Genomic DNA, 16,316 nt, shown 5'->3' with positions numbered 1-16,316 from the left:
GATGCATTTATTCCTTCTTCCAAAGTGCATAACCCAACACTTCTCTGCACTGGATTCCATATGCCACCTCTTTGCCCATTCTCTGTCCAAGTCCTTCTGCAGACTCCCTGCTTCCTCAACATAAGCTTCCCATCTTTGCATAATTTGCAAACTTGGTCAAAAAGCCATCACTTGCATCATCTAGATCATTAGCATACAATGTGGAAAATAGCAGACCCTACACTGAACACAGCGGTTCACCAGTAGTCACTGGTAGCCAACCAGAAAAGATCCCCCCTTAATTCCCATTCTTTGCCTTCTGCCAGTATCTGATATCCTTGCCTTATGCTGGTATCTTTGTTGTATACCATGTTTAATAGCCTTGTGTTTGGCATCTTGTCAAAGGTCTTCTGAAAATCCAAGCAAGCAACATCCATTAACATTCCTTTGTCTATCCTGCCTGGTATTTCCTCAAAGAGTTCCAACAGATTTGTAAGGCAAGATTTCCCCTTAAGAAACCATACAGACTTCAGTCTATTTTATCATGTGCCTTCAAGCACTGTCTCCTTAGTATTAGTGACTAAACTCACTTCTGTCCCAACACTCCCAAATTTATGACATGCTGTTAGTCTCTTCCACAGTGAGGACTGACACAAAATACTTATTCAGTTTGTCCACCATTTCATTGATCATTGTTACTGCCTCTACAGTGTCATTTTCCAGTGGTCCGATGTCCACTGCTTCCACTTTATACATTTGAAAAAAAACCTTTGTTATAGTTGTCTTCTGTTGGTTTTTAAAAGCTTCCCATTAATTTTTGTTATATTCCATGCCCTCACTTTTGCCTTAATGCTGTCTTTGGCTTCTCTTTTCAGCCACGGTTACCTTATACTCACTTTAGAAAGGTTCCCAACCATTTTTATGCCATGGAGCCTTACCATTGACCAAGGGATCCATGGACCCCAGGTTGCGAACCCTTGCTTTATAATGCTTCTTCTGTTCTGGAAAGAACCAATCATGAGTCTTCCAAAATATTCCCAGAAACTCTAACATTTGCTGCTCTACCGTCCATTCCTGTCTGTGTTCCCTTCCAATCAAATTTGGCTAGCTCCTCTCTGATGCCTCTGTAGTTACCTTTACTCAGCTGTAATACCGATACATCTGATTTTAGCTTCTCCCTCTTAATCTGTAGTGTGAATTCTGGCATATTATGATCATTGCTTCTCAAGGGTTCCTTTATCATAAGCTTTCTAATTAAATTTGGTTCATTACACAAAACCCAATCCAGAATTATCTTTTCCCTCATGGGCTCAACCACAAGCTTCTCTTAAAAACTTGGTAAGCTCGTTGGTATTCTATAAATTTCTTCTCTTGGGATCCAGCACCAACCTGATTTTCCCTAATTACCGTCATATTGAAATCCACCATGATGGTCACAACATTGCCCTTTTACATGTTTTTTCTATTCACATTTTAATTTGTATCCCGCATCCTGACAACTGTTCAGAGGCCTGTATATAATTCCCATTAAGGGCTTTTTCCCTTGCGGTTTCTTAATTTCAAGTATGGAATGAGCTGCCAGATGAGGTGGTAAATGCGGGTTCTTTTTTAACATTTAAGAATAAATTGGACAGATACATGGATGGGAGGTGTATGGAGGGATATGGTCTGTGTGCAGGTCAGTGGGACTAGGCAGAAAATGGTTTGGCACAGCCAAGAAGGGCCAAAAGGCCTGTTTCTGTGCTGTAGTTTCTATGGTTTCTATGGTTTCTATGGTTTCTACCAACAAGGTTTAGAGTCATAGAGAACTACAACCCAGAAACAGGACCTTCAGCCCAGATGGCCCATGCTAAAACCATTTAGACTGCCTACTCCCATTGATTTGCACGGGGATCATAACCTTCCATACTCCTACTATCCATGTACCTATCCAAACTTCCCTTAAACATTGAAATCAAGCTCCCTTGTGCTAAAGTCCATGTAGACAACATTCACTGCCTTGGCCTCATCCTCTTTCCTTGTAACTTACTTGAAAAACTCTGTAAGATTGCTTAGACATGATCTACCACGCACAAAGCCATGCTGACTATCTTTAATCAGCCCATGTCTATTTAGATACTTATATATATGGTCCCTTAGTATACCTTCCAATAACGTTCCCACAATTGATATCAGACTGACCAGCTTATAACTTCCTGGTTTTCCTTTGGCTAACCTCCAATTAACATTGGCTACCCTGCAATCCTCTGGTACCTCTCCTGTTACTAAGGCTTTTTAAAATATCTCTGTAAGGGTCCCACCAATTTCTGCACTTGCCTCTTGTAGGATCCAAAGGAACACCTTGTCAGGCCCTGGGGACTGTCCACCCTGATTTGCCTCAAGATAGCAAACATCTCCTCCTCTATAATCTGTACAGGGTTCATGAAGTTGATGCTGCTTTGCCTCACTTCTATCGACTCTATCCATTTCTCGAGTAAATACAGATGTAAAGAATGCATTTATGATCTTCTCTATCTGTCTTGCTCCACACATGGAATACTATTTTATTCTTCCAGAGGAGCAACTTTATCCCTTGCAATCCTTTTGCTCTTAACATACCTGTAGAATCCCTTAAGATTATCCTTCACCTTGTCTGCTAGAGCAACTTCATGCCTTCTTTTAGCCTTCCTGATTTCTTTCTTAAGTGTTCTCTTACATTTCTTGTACTCCATAAGCACCTTATTTGTTCCTACTTCCTTATACCTCCTGTGCACGTTCTTTTTTCTCTTAACCAGGACCTCATTATCTCTTGAAAACCGAGGTTCCTTATATTTGTTAACTTTACCTTTTATTCTGACTTGCGCAGATAAGCTTTGTACTCTCAAAATTTCATTTTTGAAGGCCTCCCACTTTCCAAGTACCCCTTTACCAGAAAACAGCCTATTCCAATCCACACTTGCCAAATCATTTTTGATACCATCAAAACTGGTCTTTCTCCAATTTAGAATCTCAACTCATAGACCAGACCTATCTTTTTGCATATTCACTTTGAAACTAATAGTATTGTGGTTACTGGATGCAAAGTGTTCCCCTACACAAACTTCTGTCACCTAATAGCAGATCCAGTATCACACTCTCTTTCATTGAGACTTCTACATGCTGATGAAGGAAACTTCCCTGAGCACATTTGACAAACTCTATCACATCTAGTCCTCTTACAGTATGGGATTCCCAGTCAATATGTGAAAAGTTAAAATCACCTACTATAACAACCTTATGTTTCTTGCAACAGTCTGAGATCTCTTTACAAATTTGTTCCTCTAAATCTCTTGGACTGTTGGGTGGACTGTAATATAGCTCCATTAACGTGGTCATATCTTTCTTATTTCTCAGTTCCACCTACAATGCCTCACTGGTCGAGTTCTCCAGTCTGTCCTGACAGAGCACTGCTGTGACTAGTAATGCCAGCCCTCCTCGTTTAATCCCTCCCATTCTGTCACATCTAAAACAACAGAACCCCAGAATATTGAGCTGCCAGTCCTGCCCCTTCTGCAACCAAGTCTCATGAATGGCTACAATGTCATAATTCCAGGTGTTTATTCATGTCCTGAGATCCACCTTTCCCATGATACATCTTGCATTGAACTATACACAACACAGGACACTAGTCGCACCATGCTCAACCTTTTGATTCCTGACTTTGCCTGAGGTCTTGCTGACATCTGCCTCCATAACCACTCCACTAACTGTTCTGGTACTTGATTCCCACCCCACTGCAACTCTAGTTTAAACCCCACTGTGCAGCATTAACAAACCTTCCCACTAGGATATTAGTCCCCCTACAGTTCAGGTGCAAACTGTCCCTTCTGTCCTACCTTCCTTGGAGGAGAGCCCATAGATCCAAAAATCTTATGCCCTCCCTCCTACACCAACTTCTTTGCCATGTATTAAACTGTATAATTTTCCTAGTTTTGGCCTCACTAGCATGTGACACAGGTAGCAATCAATGTTCCGGCTAAAGTGTGTGCGTGTATGCATGCACACATCTTTTGCTACTAGCGAACCAAGGAATTAAAGTGCGCATGAAAGGTTGTCACCCTCTACCTCATTGGCATATTAAGTACATTTCATGATTGTACACAAACACATTTCCCTTTCCAGTTTCTGATGCGGACAGTGTTGACAATGTGGAGTTTGCGATGATTTGTCTGCAGATTTAAAAACTGGCTTATTTATATTATTTTCATCAAAGTATTTATTGATTAACTATGTTGAATTCCAAAGAAGCACAGTTGGAAATGACATTATTGGTAATGAAGTCTTGCTTCAGATCTTGCTGAAGTGATTGAGACTTATATACAGTAATGGTTTTATAACATTGAACTATTATGAATACAGTCAATTAATGTGTGATAACACTTTTATTGTGCACTACGTGTCCAGACCAATTTAACTTACCTGAAGTTAAGAAAGATGTTTCATCACAGGGCTACCAATCAATCAATTTATGGTGAATGTTGATATCACTCTTCAACGTAGATTTTTTTCTCTCCACCATCCATCTATTCTCTCCGTAACGGTCAATTTGAAATACAATACCTCTATCCCGCTTTGTACATTATTGAAACACCTGAGTTTAACTTTCAATTAAAATTGCATACACGCACAGCCACCACCACCACCGCCCCCCCCTCCAAATGGGGAGAAACTGGATTAGTGGCCTGTAACAGAAAATTTGATATTGGCAAAATACAAGCAACATTCAAAGAATACTACAGAACACACTGTTTTTCCCCCCAGACATTTATATTGATATTAAGAATCCTAGTACTGATGAACTAAAGGGAATAACACAAAAAAATGCTAGAGGAACTCAGCTGGTTAGGCAGTATCTATGGACGGAAATGGACAGTCGACATTTTGTGTCAAGACCCTTCATCTAAAAGAAATGGTATAGTGGACAAAGAAGGTGATCAAAAATTATAAAGGGATTTTTTTTTCAAGCTGGCTAAGTAGGCTGAGGAATAGCAAATGGAGTTTAATTCAAGTAAGTGTGAGGTTTTGCATTTTGTAAAGTTCATTCAAGGTAAGACTTTTAGAGTGAATGGCAGGGCTGTGGATAGTACTGTACAACAGAGGGAACTTGTAGTACATTTATATGGTTCACTAAAAGTGAAATTACAGAGGGGCAAGGTGATGAAGAAGCTTTTGGCACGTTGGCCTTCCTAACTCAGGGCATTGAGTATAAAAATTTTGAGAAGATGGTGCAGTTGTGTCGGATGCTGGTGAGGCCTCACTCGGAGTATTATGTTCAGTTTTGGTCATCCTGCTATGGAAAGAGTACTGAAAAAATTTACAAGGATGTTGCCAAGGCTTGAGGCACTGAACTATAGAGAAAAGTTGGCCAGGCTAGGACTTTGTTACTTAGAGTATAGAAGACTCGAAGGTGTTCTTATAAAAGTGTATAAAATCCAGAGCCACAGATAGGGTGGATGCACCCAGTCTTCTTCGCAGGGTTGGGGAATCAGAACTAGATGGCATAGGTTTAAGGTTTAAAATGAGAAAGATTTAAGAGGAACCAGAAGGGCAAAATTTTACACTAAGTGTGGTTCTATATGGGATCAGCTGACAGAGGAAGTGATTGAGGCAGATACAATTGCTATTTTTAAAAGACAATTGGACAGATACATGGATTGAAATGCTTTAGAAGCTTATGGAATTAATACTGTCAAATGGGACTAGCTTGAATGGGGCAACTTGGTCAGCACGGACAATTTGGACTTTGAGAGTCTATCTGGACCAGACGTTCAGATGAAGTGTCTTGCCTCAAAAACAATGAATATCCATTCCTGTGCAAAGATGCTGCTTGACTTGCAGAGTTCCTCTAGCCCCTTGTATGTTGCCCCAGATTCCAGCATTTGGAGTTTATTGCGAGTTTAAATAAATGAAACAACCACATTCGGGTTTTAAAATGGTATAGGTAAAGAGGGTTTAGAACAGAATATAGAGAGACCCAAGAGACTAGGAACTGGGGTGCGGAACAAAAAGCAAACTGCTAAATGAAATCAGCAAGTCAGGCAGCATAATTTTAAAAAAAGATATAGTTGACACCTCTAACTCAGGCCTTTTAGTCCTGGAAACATCATCATAAAGCTTTTCAGCACACTTTTCAGCTTAACCACATCTTTCCTATAACAGGGTGACCAAAACCATCCACAGTACTCCAAGTGTGGCTTCAACAACAAATAATACAACCATTGTATAGTGTCCTGCAGTATCAAGTCCAAACTCCAGCGTCATTTTCTATTGGTCCTATAGCTACCTTCAACTCTCTTTTACCCTTTATATACTTAAAAAAGCTTTTAGTATCTTCTTTGATATTAGTCGCCATCTTCTTTTCATAATTCATCTTTTCCTTCCTAATGATCTTTTTAGTTTCCTTCTGCAAGTTTTTAAAAGCTTCCCAGTCCTCTATATTTTCCTACTAGCTTTGGCTTCCTTGTATGTCCTCTCTTTTGCTCTTACTTTGGCTCTGACTTCACTTGTCAGCCATGGTAGTTTCCTTCTTCCATTCGAAAATTTCTTCTTATTTGGATTATATTTGTCTTGCACTTCTCTCATTTTTTGAAGAAACTCCAGCCATTGCTGCTCTGCTGTCCTTCCTGCTAGTGTCTCTTTAGATTTAGATTATGAGAACACTCAGTCCTCTTTTATTGTCATTTAGAAATGCATACATGCATTAAGAAATGATACAATGTTTCTCCTGAGTGATAGCACAGAAAACAGGACAAACCAAGACTAACACTGACAGAACCATGTAATTATAACGTATAGTTACAGCAGTGCAAAACAATACTATAACTTGATAAAGAACAGACCATGGGCATGGTAAAAAATGTCTCAAGGTCCCCGAGTCGATCGACTCCCGAGTCCCTGATAGCAGGTGGCAAAAAGGAGAAACTCCCTGCCATAACCCTCCAGGCACCGTCAACTTGCCGATGCCTGGGAAGCAGCTGACCACAGCCGACACCGAGTCCACCCATCCGAAAACTTCGAGCCTCCGACCAGCCCCTCCGATACAGCCTCCCGAGTGTCATCCTCTGCCGAGCGCCTTTGACCTCGCCCCAGCCACTGAAACAAACAAAGCCGAGGATTTTGGGGCCTTCTGCTCCGGAAATTCTGGCTACCACACAGTAGCAGCGGCAGCGAAGCGGGCATTTCAGAAGTTTTCCAGATGTTCCTCCGTACTCTGACGTCTGTCTCCATCAAATCAGAATTGTGCATGGTCCCCTACTTGACAGATAACAGACATCATCACTGGAGAGGCTGCGTGCCATCTTCTCCTCCTCAACCTTGCCCAGCTCCCCTCTCATGCCATTGCACTTCCTCTTATTCCACTGAAATACCAACACATTGGAATTCAGTTTCTCCCTCTCAAATTTCAAAGTGAACTCGATCATATTGTGATCACCGTTCCCTAAGGGTACCTTAACCTTAAGCTCTCTTATCACCTCCAGATCATTGCACAACACCCAATCCAGCACAGCCGATCCCCTAATGGGCTCAATAACAAGCTGTTCTAAAAAGCCATCCCTTAGACACTCTACCAATTCTCTCTCTTGAGGTCCAGTACTGGCCTGGTTTTCCCAATCCACTTTCACGTTAAAATCCACAACAATTATCATGACATTGCCCTCCTGACACGCTTTTTCTATCTCCTGCTGTAATTTGTAATCCACATCCCAGCTGCTGTTTGGAGGTCTGTATACAGCTGCTATTAGGGTCCTTTTACCCTTGCCATTTCTTAACTCAACCCATAGAGACTCTACACCTTCCGATCCTATGTCATCCCTTTCTAATAACTTAATATTATACACAGGGCCACACCACCCCCATTGCCTACTAACCTATCTTTCTGATACACCGTATATCCTTGGACATTCAGCTCCCAATGGCAGCCATCCTTTAGCCAAGTTTCAGAGATGGCCACAACGTCATACTTGCCAATCTATAGCTGAATTTCAAGATCATCCATTTTATTTCTTATGCTATGTGCATTCAAACATAACACTTCCAGTCTGGTATTTGTTGCTTTCTGTTTTAACTGCATCATGCCTCGATTGCCCTGTAAACCATCCCACTGTCTGTGATTAAGCCGCACCTCCTGCCTGCTCTTTCTATCATCTCTGTTGCACGCTACTTCTGATTTATTTCAGTTTCCCCCTTCCTCAGTCTTATCAATCCGGTTCCCATTCTCCTGCCAAATTAGTTTAAACCCTCCCTAATAGCTCTATTAAACCTGCCTGCTAGGATATTGGACCGCTTTGGGTTCAGGTATAACCCATCCTTTTTGTACAGGTCGTACTTCCCCCAGAAGAGGCCTCAGTGATCCATGAATCCGATGCCCTGCCCCATGCACCTGTCTCTCAGCCACTCAGTAATATGCCTGATCATGCTATTCTTGTGCTCATTAGCATGTGGCACTGGCAGCCATCCTGACATTACTACCCTGGAGGTCCTGCTTTTCAGCTTCCTACCCAACTCCCTGAATTCTCTCTTCAGGATCTCCTCCCTTTTCCTACCAATGTCATTGGTACCAATGTGTATCAAGGCTTCTGGCTGGTCACCACCTCCCTTCAGAATACTTCGCACCTGATCCGAGACATCCCATACCCTGACACCTGGGAGGCAACACACCATGGGGCTATCTCCATCAGGGTGACAGAACTTCATGTCTGTTCCCCTCACTATGGAATCCCCTATGACTGCTGCAATCCTCATCTTCTTCTCTCCCTTCTGCACCATGGAACTAGGCTCAGTGCCAGAGACCCAGTCGCTGTGGTCATCCTCTGTCAGGTCACCTCCCCCCCCCAAAGCATCCAAAACAGGAAAACGATTACTGAGGGGGATGGCTAAAGGGGTGGTCTCTACTATCTGAGCTCTTCCCTTCCCTTCCTTGACAGTCACCCACTTGTCTAACTCCTCTAGCCTCAGGGTGACTAACTCCCTGTACCTCCTATCTATCTCCCTGCTCATTTTCCCTAATAAGCTGTAGGTCATCAAGCCACAGCTCCAGATCCCTAACATGCTCTCTCAGGAGCTGCATCTCGGTGCACCTGGTGCAGATGGGACCCTCTGGGAGACTGGAAATTCCCAGGATTCCCACATCTGACACCCAGAGCAAAGCACTAACCCTATAGACATACTCTCTATTCCTCAAAAAATGCAAGGAAAAAATGAAGTCCACTTACCTACTTACCTCGTCGAAGCCCGAATGAGCCAAAGCCCTACCACTCTGACTCAGACCACTCTATCGATGACCGCTCCTTTGATGACTGCTCCGCTAGGCAGTTCCTTCCTTTTATGCCTGAACCTGCCCTGTTCTCCAACACACAACTGGTGCGCCAGTTATAGCAGACTTGCTGATCTTGAAGGGAACCTTTTTTTTTTCCCTAGTCACCCTTTTACCATTAATACACCTACAGAACATCTTGTAATTTTCCTTAATCTTGCCCGCCAGGTCCATCTCATACCCTTTCTTTGTCCTCCTGATTTCTCTGAAGTATATTCTTAATCTTTTTGTAGTCATCAAAGGACTCACTCACTTTATGAGTCAAGAGCTGCCATCAATTGCTAGACTATAAACTCACCTGATTAAATATGAAAACACCTAAAATGAAAGCACAGCATGCACAATTGAAATTAAACTATATGAAGATGCTTGTGTCCATATGAACAATTTAGATATTTTAATGCATGTACATTCTTGAAGTCATAGTCATAGAACTTGGTTCACAACCTCAGTGTCAGCCATCATGCCAATTTATATTAAGCCCATTTGCCTGGATTAAATTCATAGTGCTCAGTGACTTGCTCATTCAAGTTACTGTTCAGTTGGTTGTTAAATGTTGTTTCTGTTCCTTCTCTGGCAGCTCAATCCAGATATCATCAACTCTTTGTGCAAAATACTTATTCCTCTTAAACCGAAGCATTTTGATAACCACATTAGGTTGAAATGAACATTGACAAGACAAAGGCAGAGAAGTTTAGAGATGATATTGGATTGCGTAAAGTGATATTTGAATTCTCAGATGTTCCTTTTTCTTATTCCTTTTACGTTTCAGTTCTGGGAAAGATGAACGAAGGTCTGAATAAAGCTATACCTGAAGTTTCCCTGACAAATGTTGCATTAAAAACAAAAGATAGTTCCACACCAAAAGAAAAGGCAAGTTGGTTTAAATTTCCGAAAATTAGCTTTTCATCACCATGGAAAAAAGAGCACAATACCGATGGAGAGAAACAAGCTTCACATGAAGCTACAGTGCTAGGTGTTGAAGCACATAAACTTGGTCTCAAATCTACTGAAATGACAACTCATGGTCATCAGTCTTCAAATAAAGCAGCAGTTGATGAAAGTGTTGAAAATATAGTTGCAGCTGATGACAGTGGTCAAATGGTAACTAAGTGCAAAAATGTTGATGTCATAATAGATGAGCATGTGAAAAAGTCCAGCCAAGTAGTAACATCAACTGCCAGAACTGAGCTTGCTTTGCTTGAGTCAGGTGATTTCACAATGAATATAAAGTCATCTAAGTCAAGAAAAATGCCCTTGTCTGAAAGTCCTCATCAAAGCCAAGATCAAACCTATCAGACGTCAACTGGAATTCTTCAAACTACTTTGACTGAAAGTAAAATAACAAAAACGTTCAAGGAACAAAGTACAGACAAGCCACAAAATTTTCAAGCTCCCAAACTATCAGAATATTCATATTCTGAAAATTCATCGCAAATGTATCCAAAAGAACATTCCACTAATATCACTAAGAAATACAGCATTCAAGAATGTGCTGCCAGTGAGTCTTCTGGACAAGAAAACGTTACTAACGAATATTCTTCATTCCTGGCTGATTTCCAGTCATCTAAATCAGAATGTACTGAATCTCTCAAAAGCCACTCCTTCTCTAAGAATTTTACCAAAACTGCAGTAACCTTACCTGAGAATCCTGAAATACATGAAGACACTGTTCTAGAAGCAGCACCTACTGAAGGGTCATCCACTGTTTTCCAGAGAAAGATGGAAAAAAAATCAGAATGAAGAAAAGCAGTTATATTAAACATCCCAAGTTCCTTCAGTTGCCTTCTCTGTATCTGAATCTGAGACAACACAGATTAACAATTCTGTAACCAAGGAGCAAGATATATATTTACAGTTTTGTTTATAATTGTGAAATGATGCTTTTACAATGTATTCATCTACTGTTTTCTGTATTTAATCAAATATTACTTGATTATTCTTAGCAAAATATATATTCTGCAGAACAATAAGGACATTGCACACAGCATCTATTGTTAAAAATCACAGGCTCACATATAATAGGACTCTCTTTAAGATCTGAATTTAAATTGTACATTATTTTACACATTTATGTACAGGTTGCTCCAATGCTGTTTTTGGTTTAAATGTAAAAAAAAACTTCCTACTTCCTAAGCTTCATTTCACACCACATATCATCAATCAGTTTACATTTGCTGACATTACATTATATGACCCTTTCAGAATAGTCACCTGCAGTCAGTCAGAATATATTTTATAATTTTTTTTATAACTAAGGCAACATATATAAAATATTGTCAAATACACAGTTAAAGTTCCTTTGAATCACTTTGCATCAGCAAGTAGAAACATACATCACATTGCACTAGTATTGTATGTTTTCATCTTAATCCAGACTAGCACTTTGTAATGAATATTAACAATTCAAATAATTTTAGTAGCAATTTTGTGAATATTTTTATCCCAGAGGTATTCGGCCTATGTCTTTGTCTTGAAAAATCAATGTCTAATCCATTACACTACCCAGCTTTTCACAATCATTCTGAAATGTTTATATTGGATTTCATGTAATTGAACTCAAGCACTAGTATTAATTAGCATCATAAATTATTTCAAATGCATGCAGATGAATAATATCCAATCAACAAAATTGTCTAAAAGACTATACATGCACAGTATATTCCAAGTGATTAATGTCAACATATCAGTGGAGCTTAATGGATAGTAAGCTAATTTGTTCTTCTACTGAAATCCTGAATATGTTTTAAAATTTGTGTGAATATTTTTGCTGTAAATATAGTTCACTGACAATTTGTATTCTGAAACAGCTGCTGATATATACCATGATTACTTTAAGGTATTACCCATTTGAAATAGTACCTTTGTTTTGTTAGGTTAGCTGAAAGTTAATGCATCTGCCAACTCTGTATATGTGTCATCAATAAATCAGATGTATAAACATACAATCTGAAAACTCTTCGATTTCAAACAGTAATCATTTGTTTTAACATGACAAACATCATTTATAATGTGAAAGAATGTTAATTTGGTGTATTACACTGTAATCCAGAAGTGTAACTAGGGGATGCAAATTCAAATAAGGAAAACTACAAAGAATCATCACCATATGAAATAGTAGCTACAATAGCTTGAGAATTACCTTGAGGACAATTTGATGTTATAGTGGGCCAATGTTAAAATATTTCAAGATTGGTTACTGAGATAACCAAATTACCTTCTTCATCCAGTATAATCTTGTTAAATTGAAAACCCTAATTATTCGTAGTGTGGAATAAAAATTAACAGCAGGACAGCAATGTGCATTTTGCAAAATCAAGTCAAAGAATCATAGTCATAGAGCACTACACCACAGAAACAGACCCTTCAGCCTATCTAGTATTTGCAGAACCATTAATCTGCCTAGTTCCATCAACCTGCACCCAGACCATACACCTCCCATCCATGTACCTATCCAAATTTCTCTTAAATATTGAAATTGACCCTGCATCCACCACTTGCGCTGGCAGCTTGTTCCACACTCTTACCATCCTCTGAGTGAAGAAGTTCTCACTCATGTTCTCCTTAAATATTTCACCTTTCACCCTTAACCCATAACTTCTATTTGTAGTCTCACCCAACCTCAGTGGAAAAAGCCTATTTGTATTTACCCTATCTAAACCATAATTTTGTTTACCTCTATAAAATATCCCCTCAATCTTCTACATTCTGGGGGATAAAATCGTAACCTATTCAACCTTTCCTTATAACTCAGGTTCTCGACTCCCTGCACTATTTTTGTAAAGTTTCTCTGCACTCTTTCAATCTCATTTACATCTTTCCTGTAGGTAGGTGACCAAAACTGGATACAACACTCCAAATCTGGCCTTACCAACATCTTATACAATTTCAACATAACATTGCAACTCCTGTACTCAATACATTGATTTATGAAGGCCAAAAGCTTCCTTCGTGACTCTACCAAGTTTTGATGCCAGTTTCAAAAAATTATGGATCTATATTCCCAGATCCCTCTGTTCTACCACATTCCTCAGTGCTACACCATTCACCACGTATCCTGCTTGGTCCTCCCAAAGTGCCACACCTTACACTTGCCTGCATTAAATTTCATCTGCCATTTTTCAGTACCTTTTTTCAGCTGCTCCAGATCCCACTGCAAGCTTTGATAATTTTCCTTGTTTTCCACTACACTTCCAGTCATGGTGTCATCCGCAACTGGACATGCTGATCCAGTTTACCATATTTGTTGTGTATGCATTTAATATTTCAGTAATATTTGAGTAATATTTTAAATATATTGTTTGATTAAGCATTGTCATTTACGTAATTCATTATGGGATATATGTAAATGTACATGAATAACACACGTCATTATGCCACCATGTCATATGTGCGTGCCTCGCTAAATGCAAAAACAAAGCGCACACGTTATCTCCCAGCTCCTTGTGTTTTTTTCAAATAATTTTATGTTTTGGAGTTACAAAACATAACAGTGGCAATGAGTAAGTTTTAAAATGAACCTGAGACAACCTCCTACCTGTTGAAACACAGTGAGATGTTCAAATTTCTAAAAGCTCAGTGAGACTTTCGAGTGAGACTTAAAAAAATCACATCGGACTTTCTTTACAAGAGGAGGAGACATTGGAGTTTAAAAAAAGGCAGGTAATGGGTGAAATTCATGGGTTCATAAACAATGAATACCAGGTGATAATAATAATTTAAAAGAAGCAGAAATGTTCCTACATTGGAAAAATAAATTGATTCAGTTGCACAAGAGATAATTGGAATATGTATACAGTACTGAACGAATTGATCTGTATTTTGAAGCAAATGAAATAGCCAGTGCCAGTTTTGCAGAGTGCATTGGGTTTAAAGACATGCAGTTTACTTAGAAGTTTGACTGCTCCAACCAACCAGCCAAAATGAGCTTTGTTGATATTGTGAAAGTAATGCAGGAACACTTAGAACCAAAACCATTGTTGATTGCAGAATGCTTTAGGTTTTCATAAACAAAATCAAAAGGAAGAGGATTCCATTTCAACTTACGTGGCCGAACTGAAGAAATTGTCCAAGCATTGTGAGTTCATTGATGGGCTTAATGATGCACTAAGAGATCTTTCAGTTTGTGGACTCTTACAAGAAACCATTCAAAAACAGATCCTAACTGAAGCACAGCTCACATTTAAAAGAGCAGTTGAAATCGCTGTATCAATGGAAACAGCAGAGACACTATTGAGTTGCAGTCAGGAATGAAAGTGATCATGAACAATATTGGAACATCTATACAGAAACCTGTCTGGCCAAACAAACTGTGTTACCATTGTGGTAGATGCTCACCTACAACAAGACCAATGCAGATTTAAAGGCAAAGCTTGCAGAAAATGCATTAAACCAGGACACATCTGCAGACAAAAGTAAATTAACTGCAAAGGGAAGAAATAAAGATAAAAAGTCATGTGGCAAATTTAAAGAAACACTAATCTACATGCTGTTGATGAAAAATCTGAGAATGATGAGAGTGACACAGAAATGGATAGCCTTGAGATTTACAATGTGCAAAAATAACAAGAGATAAACAATATGGCTTACACCAGAAGTGAAGGGCAAATTAATTGAAATAGAATAGGACACTGGCTTGGCTGTTTCAGTCATTCCACAAAATAAGTTTGATACTAAACTGAAACCTGCAGATATCTAACTAAGAATTTATACCGAAGAAGAGATAATTCCCATGGAGTGACATTCTTAAGAGTGAAATACAACAACCAACAAGCCACATAGGGCTTTATGTATAAAAACAGGAGGGCCAGCATTGTGGGGTTGTGAAAGGCTGAGACAATTACAACTTGATTGGAGATCCATCCACCATTTTCATGCCACATCCACTGCAATAAGTCAACTGAAAGTGAATTAAGAAAGGGAATGGATGATACCACAGCTGTGTTTCGGATGGCTTTGGGAAGCTCAAACAAGAGTAAAATAGTATTAAATGAAAATGCCATACTCAAGTCTTATAAAGCCTCTTGGGTTCCCAATAATATCTGTGATAAAGTGGTCAGTGAGCTAGATCGCATGGAGGCTGAAGGAATTCTTTCCAAGGTTGAATGGAACCCATGGACAATGCCAGTGGTCCCAGCAACCAAGAAGAATGGGTCTGTCAGGATCTGTGGGGATTTTAAGGTCACCATCAACCCAGTACTGAAAGTAGATCAATACCTTCTGCCCAGGACAGAGGATATATTTGCAAACCTTTCTGGAGGGAAACCCTTCAGCAAAGTGCACTAAGCTGAGGCCTACCTACAGATGGAGATGAAAGAAGAGTTTAAAGTGTTTCTCTCCACAAACACTCACAAAGGGCTTGATCGCTATAATAGCATCTGCACTTGCACTCTGGCAGAAAGCTATGGGCCAGGTGCTGAAAGGCCGCCTAGACACTCAGTGTTATCTGGTAAGGATGACAAGGGGCATCTCCAAGCTTTTAAGACAGTGGTAAAATTATTAGTAATATATGGGCTCAGAGCATGATGCAGCAAGCGTGAATTCTTCTACACCAAGCATCACTTTCAGTGGTTACACCATCAATGCACAAGAACTACACAAGTGTGTGGAGAAAATTCAAGCAGTGATGGATGGTAGGAATAAACCATAGGGAAACCAGAAAAGATCCCACACTGTCTCAGGTTTACATGACCACCCAAAATAGCTAGAATGTACAGCAGAAATTCCAGCTCCCCCTTTTTGCCAGCGCCGGGATGACTTTGCCCTTCACAGGGTTGCCTTGCATGGGATATTGAGAGTTGTTGTAACATCCAAGATGAGAGCTAACATGTTGGAGGAGCCACAAACAGGTCATTTAAGTGTGGTCAAAATGAAAGCATTGACTCGAAGCTTTGGTGGCCTGAGATAAATCAGCAGATTGAGCAGCTTGACATGCACTGCTCAGGATGCCAACAGATTCAGAAGAAAGATTTCTAGAGCTATTAGAATCACTTCCTGCAGTCCAAGA

General features: G+C 39.8%; 1 protein-coding gene across 1 annotated transcript in view; it reads left to right on the top strand.

The window, feature by feature from the left end:
• Positions 1 to 12,243, top strand: part of LOC134348071 (neuroblast differentiation-associated protein AHNAK-like) — a gene marked incomplete at its 5' end in the record, with an annotated part of 110,259 nt that extends 98,016 nt beyond the window's left edge. Inside the window, one exon of the mRNA XM_063051334.1 lies at positions 10,083 to 12,243. Within this exon, the coding sequence (XP_062907404.1) occupies positions 10,083 to 11,053 (971 nt within the window). The remainder of the gene's footprint in view (positions 1 to 10,082) is intronic.
• Between the last annotated feature and the right edge of the window lie 4,073 nt (positions 12,244 to 16,316).

This window comes from Mobula hypostoma, chromosome 1, assembly GCF_963921235.1.
Source record: "Mobula hypostoma chromosome 1, sMobHyp1.1, whole genome shotgun sequence".
NCBI classification, from domain to species: Eukaryota; Metazoa; Chordata; class Chondrichthyes; order Myliobatiformes; family Myliobatidae; genus Mobula; species Mobula hypostoma.
The sequence above is the reverse complement of the archived record's forward strand: the minus strand, read 5'-3'. Positions and strand labels throughout refer to the sequence as shown.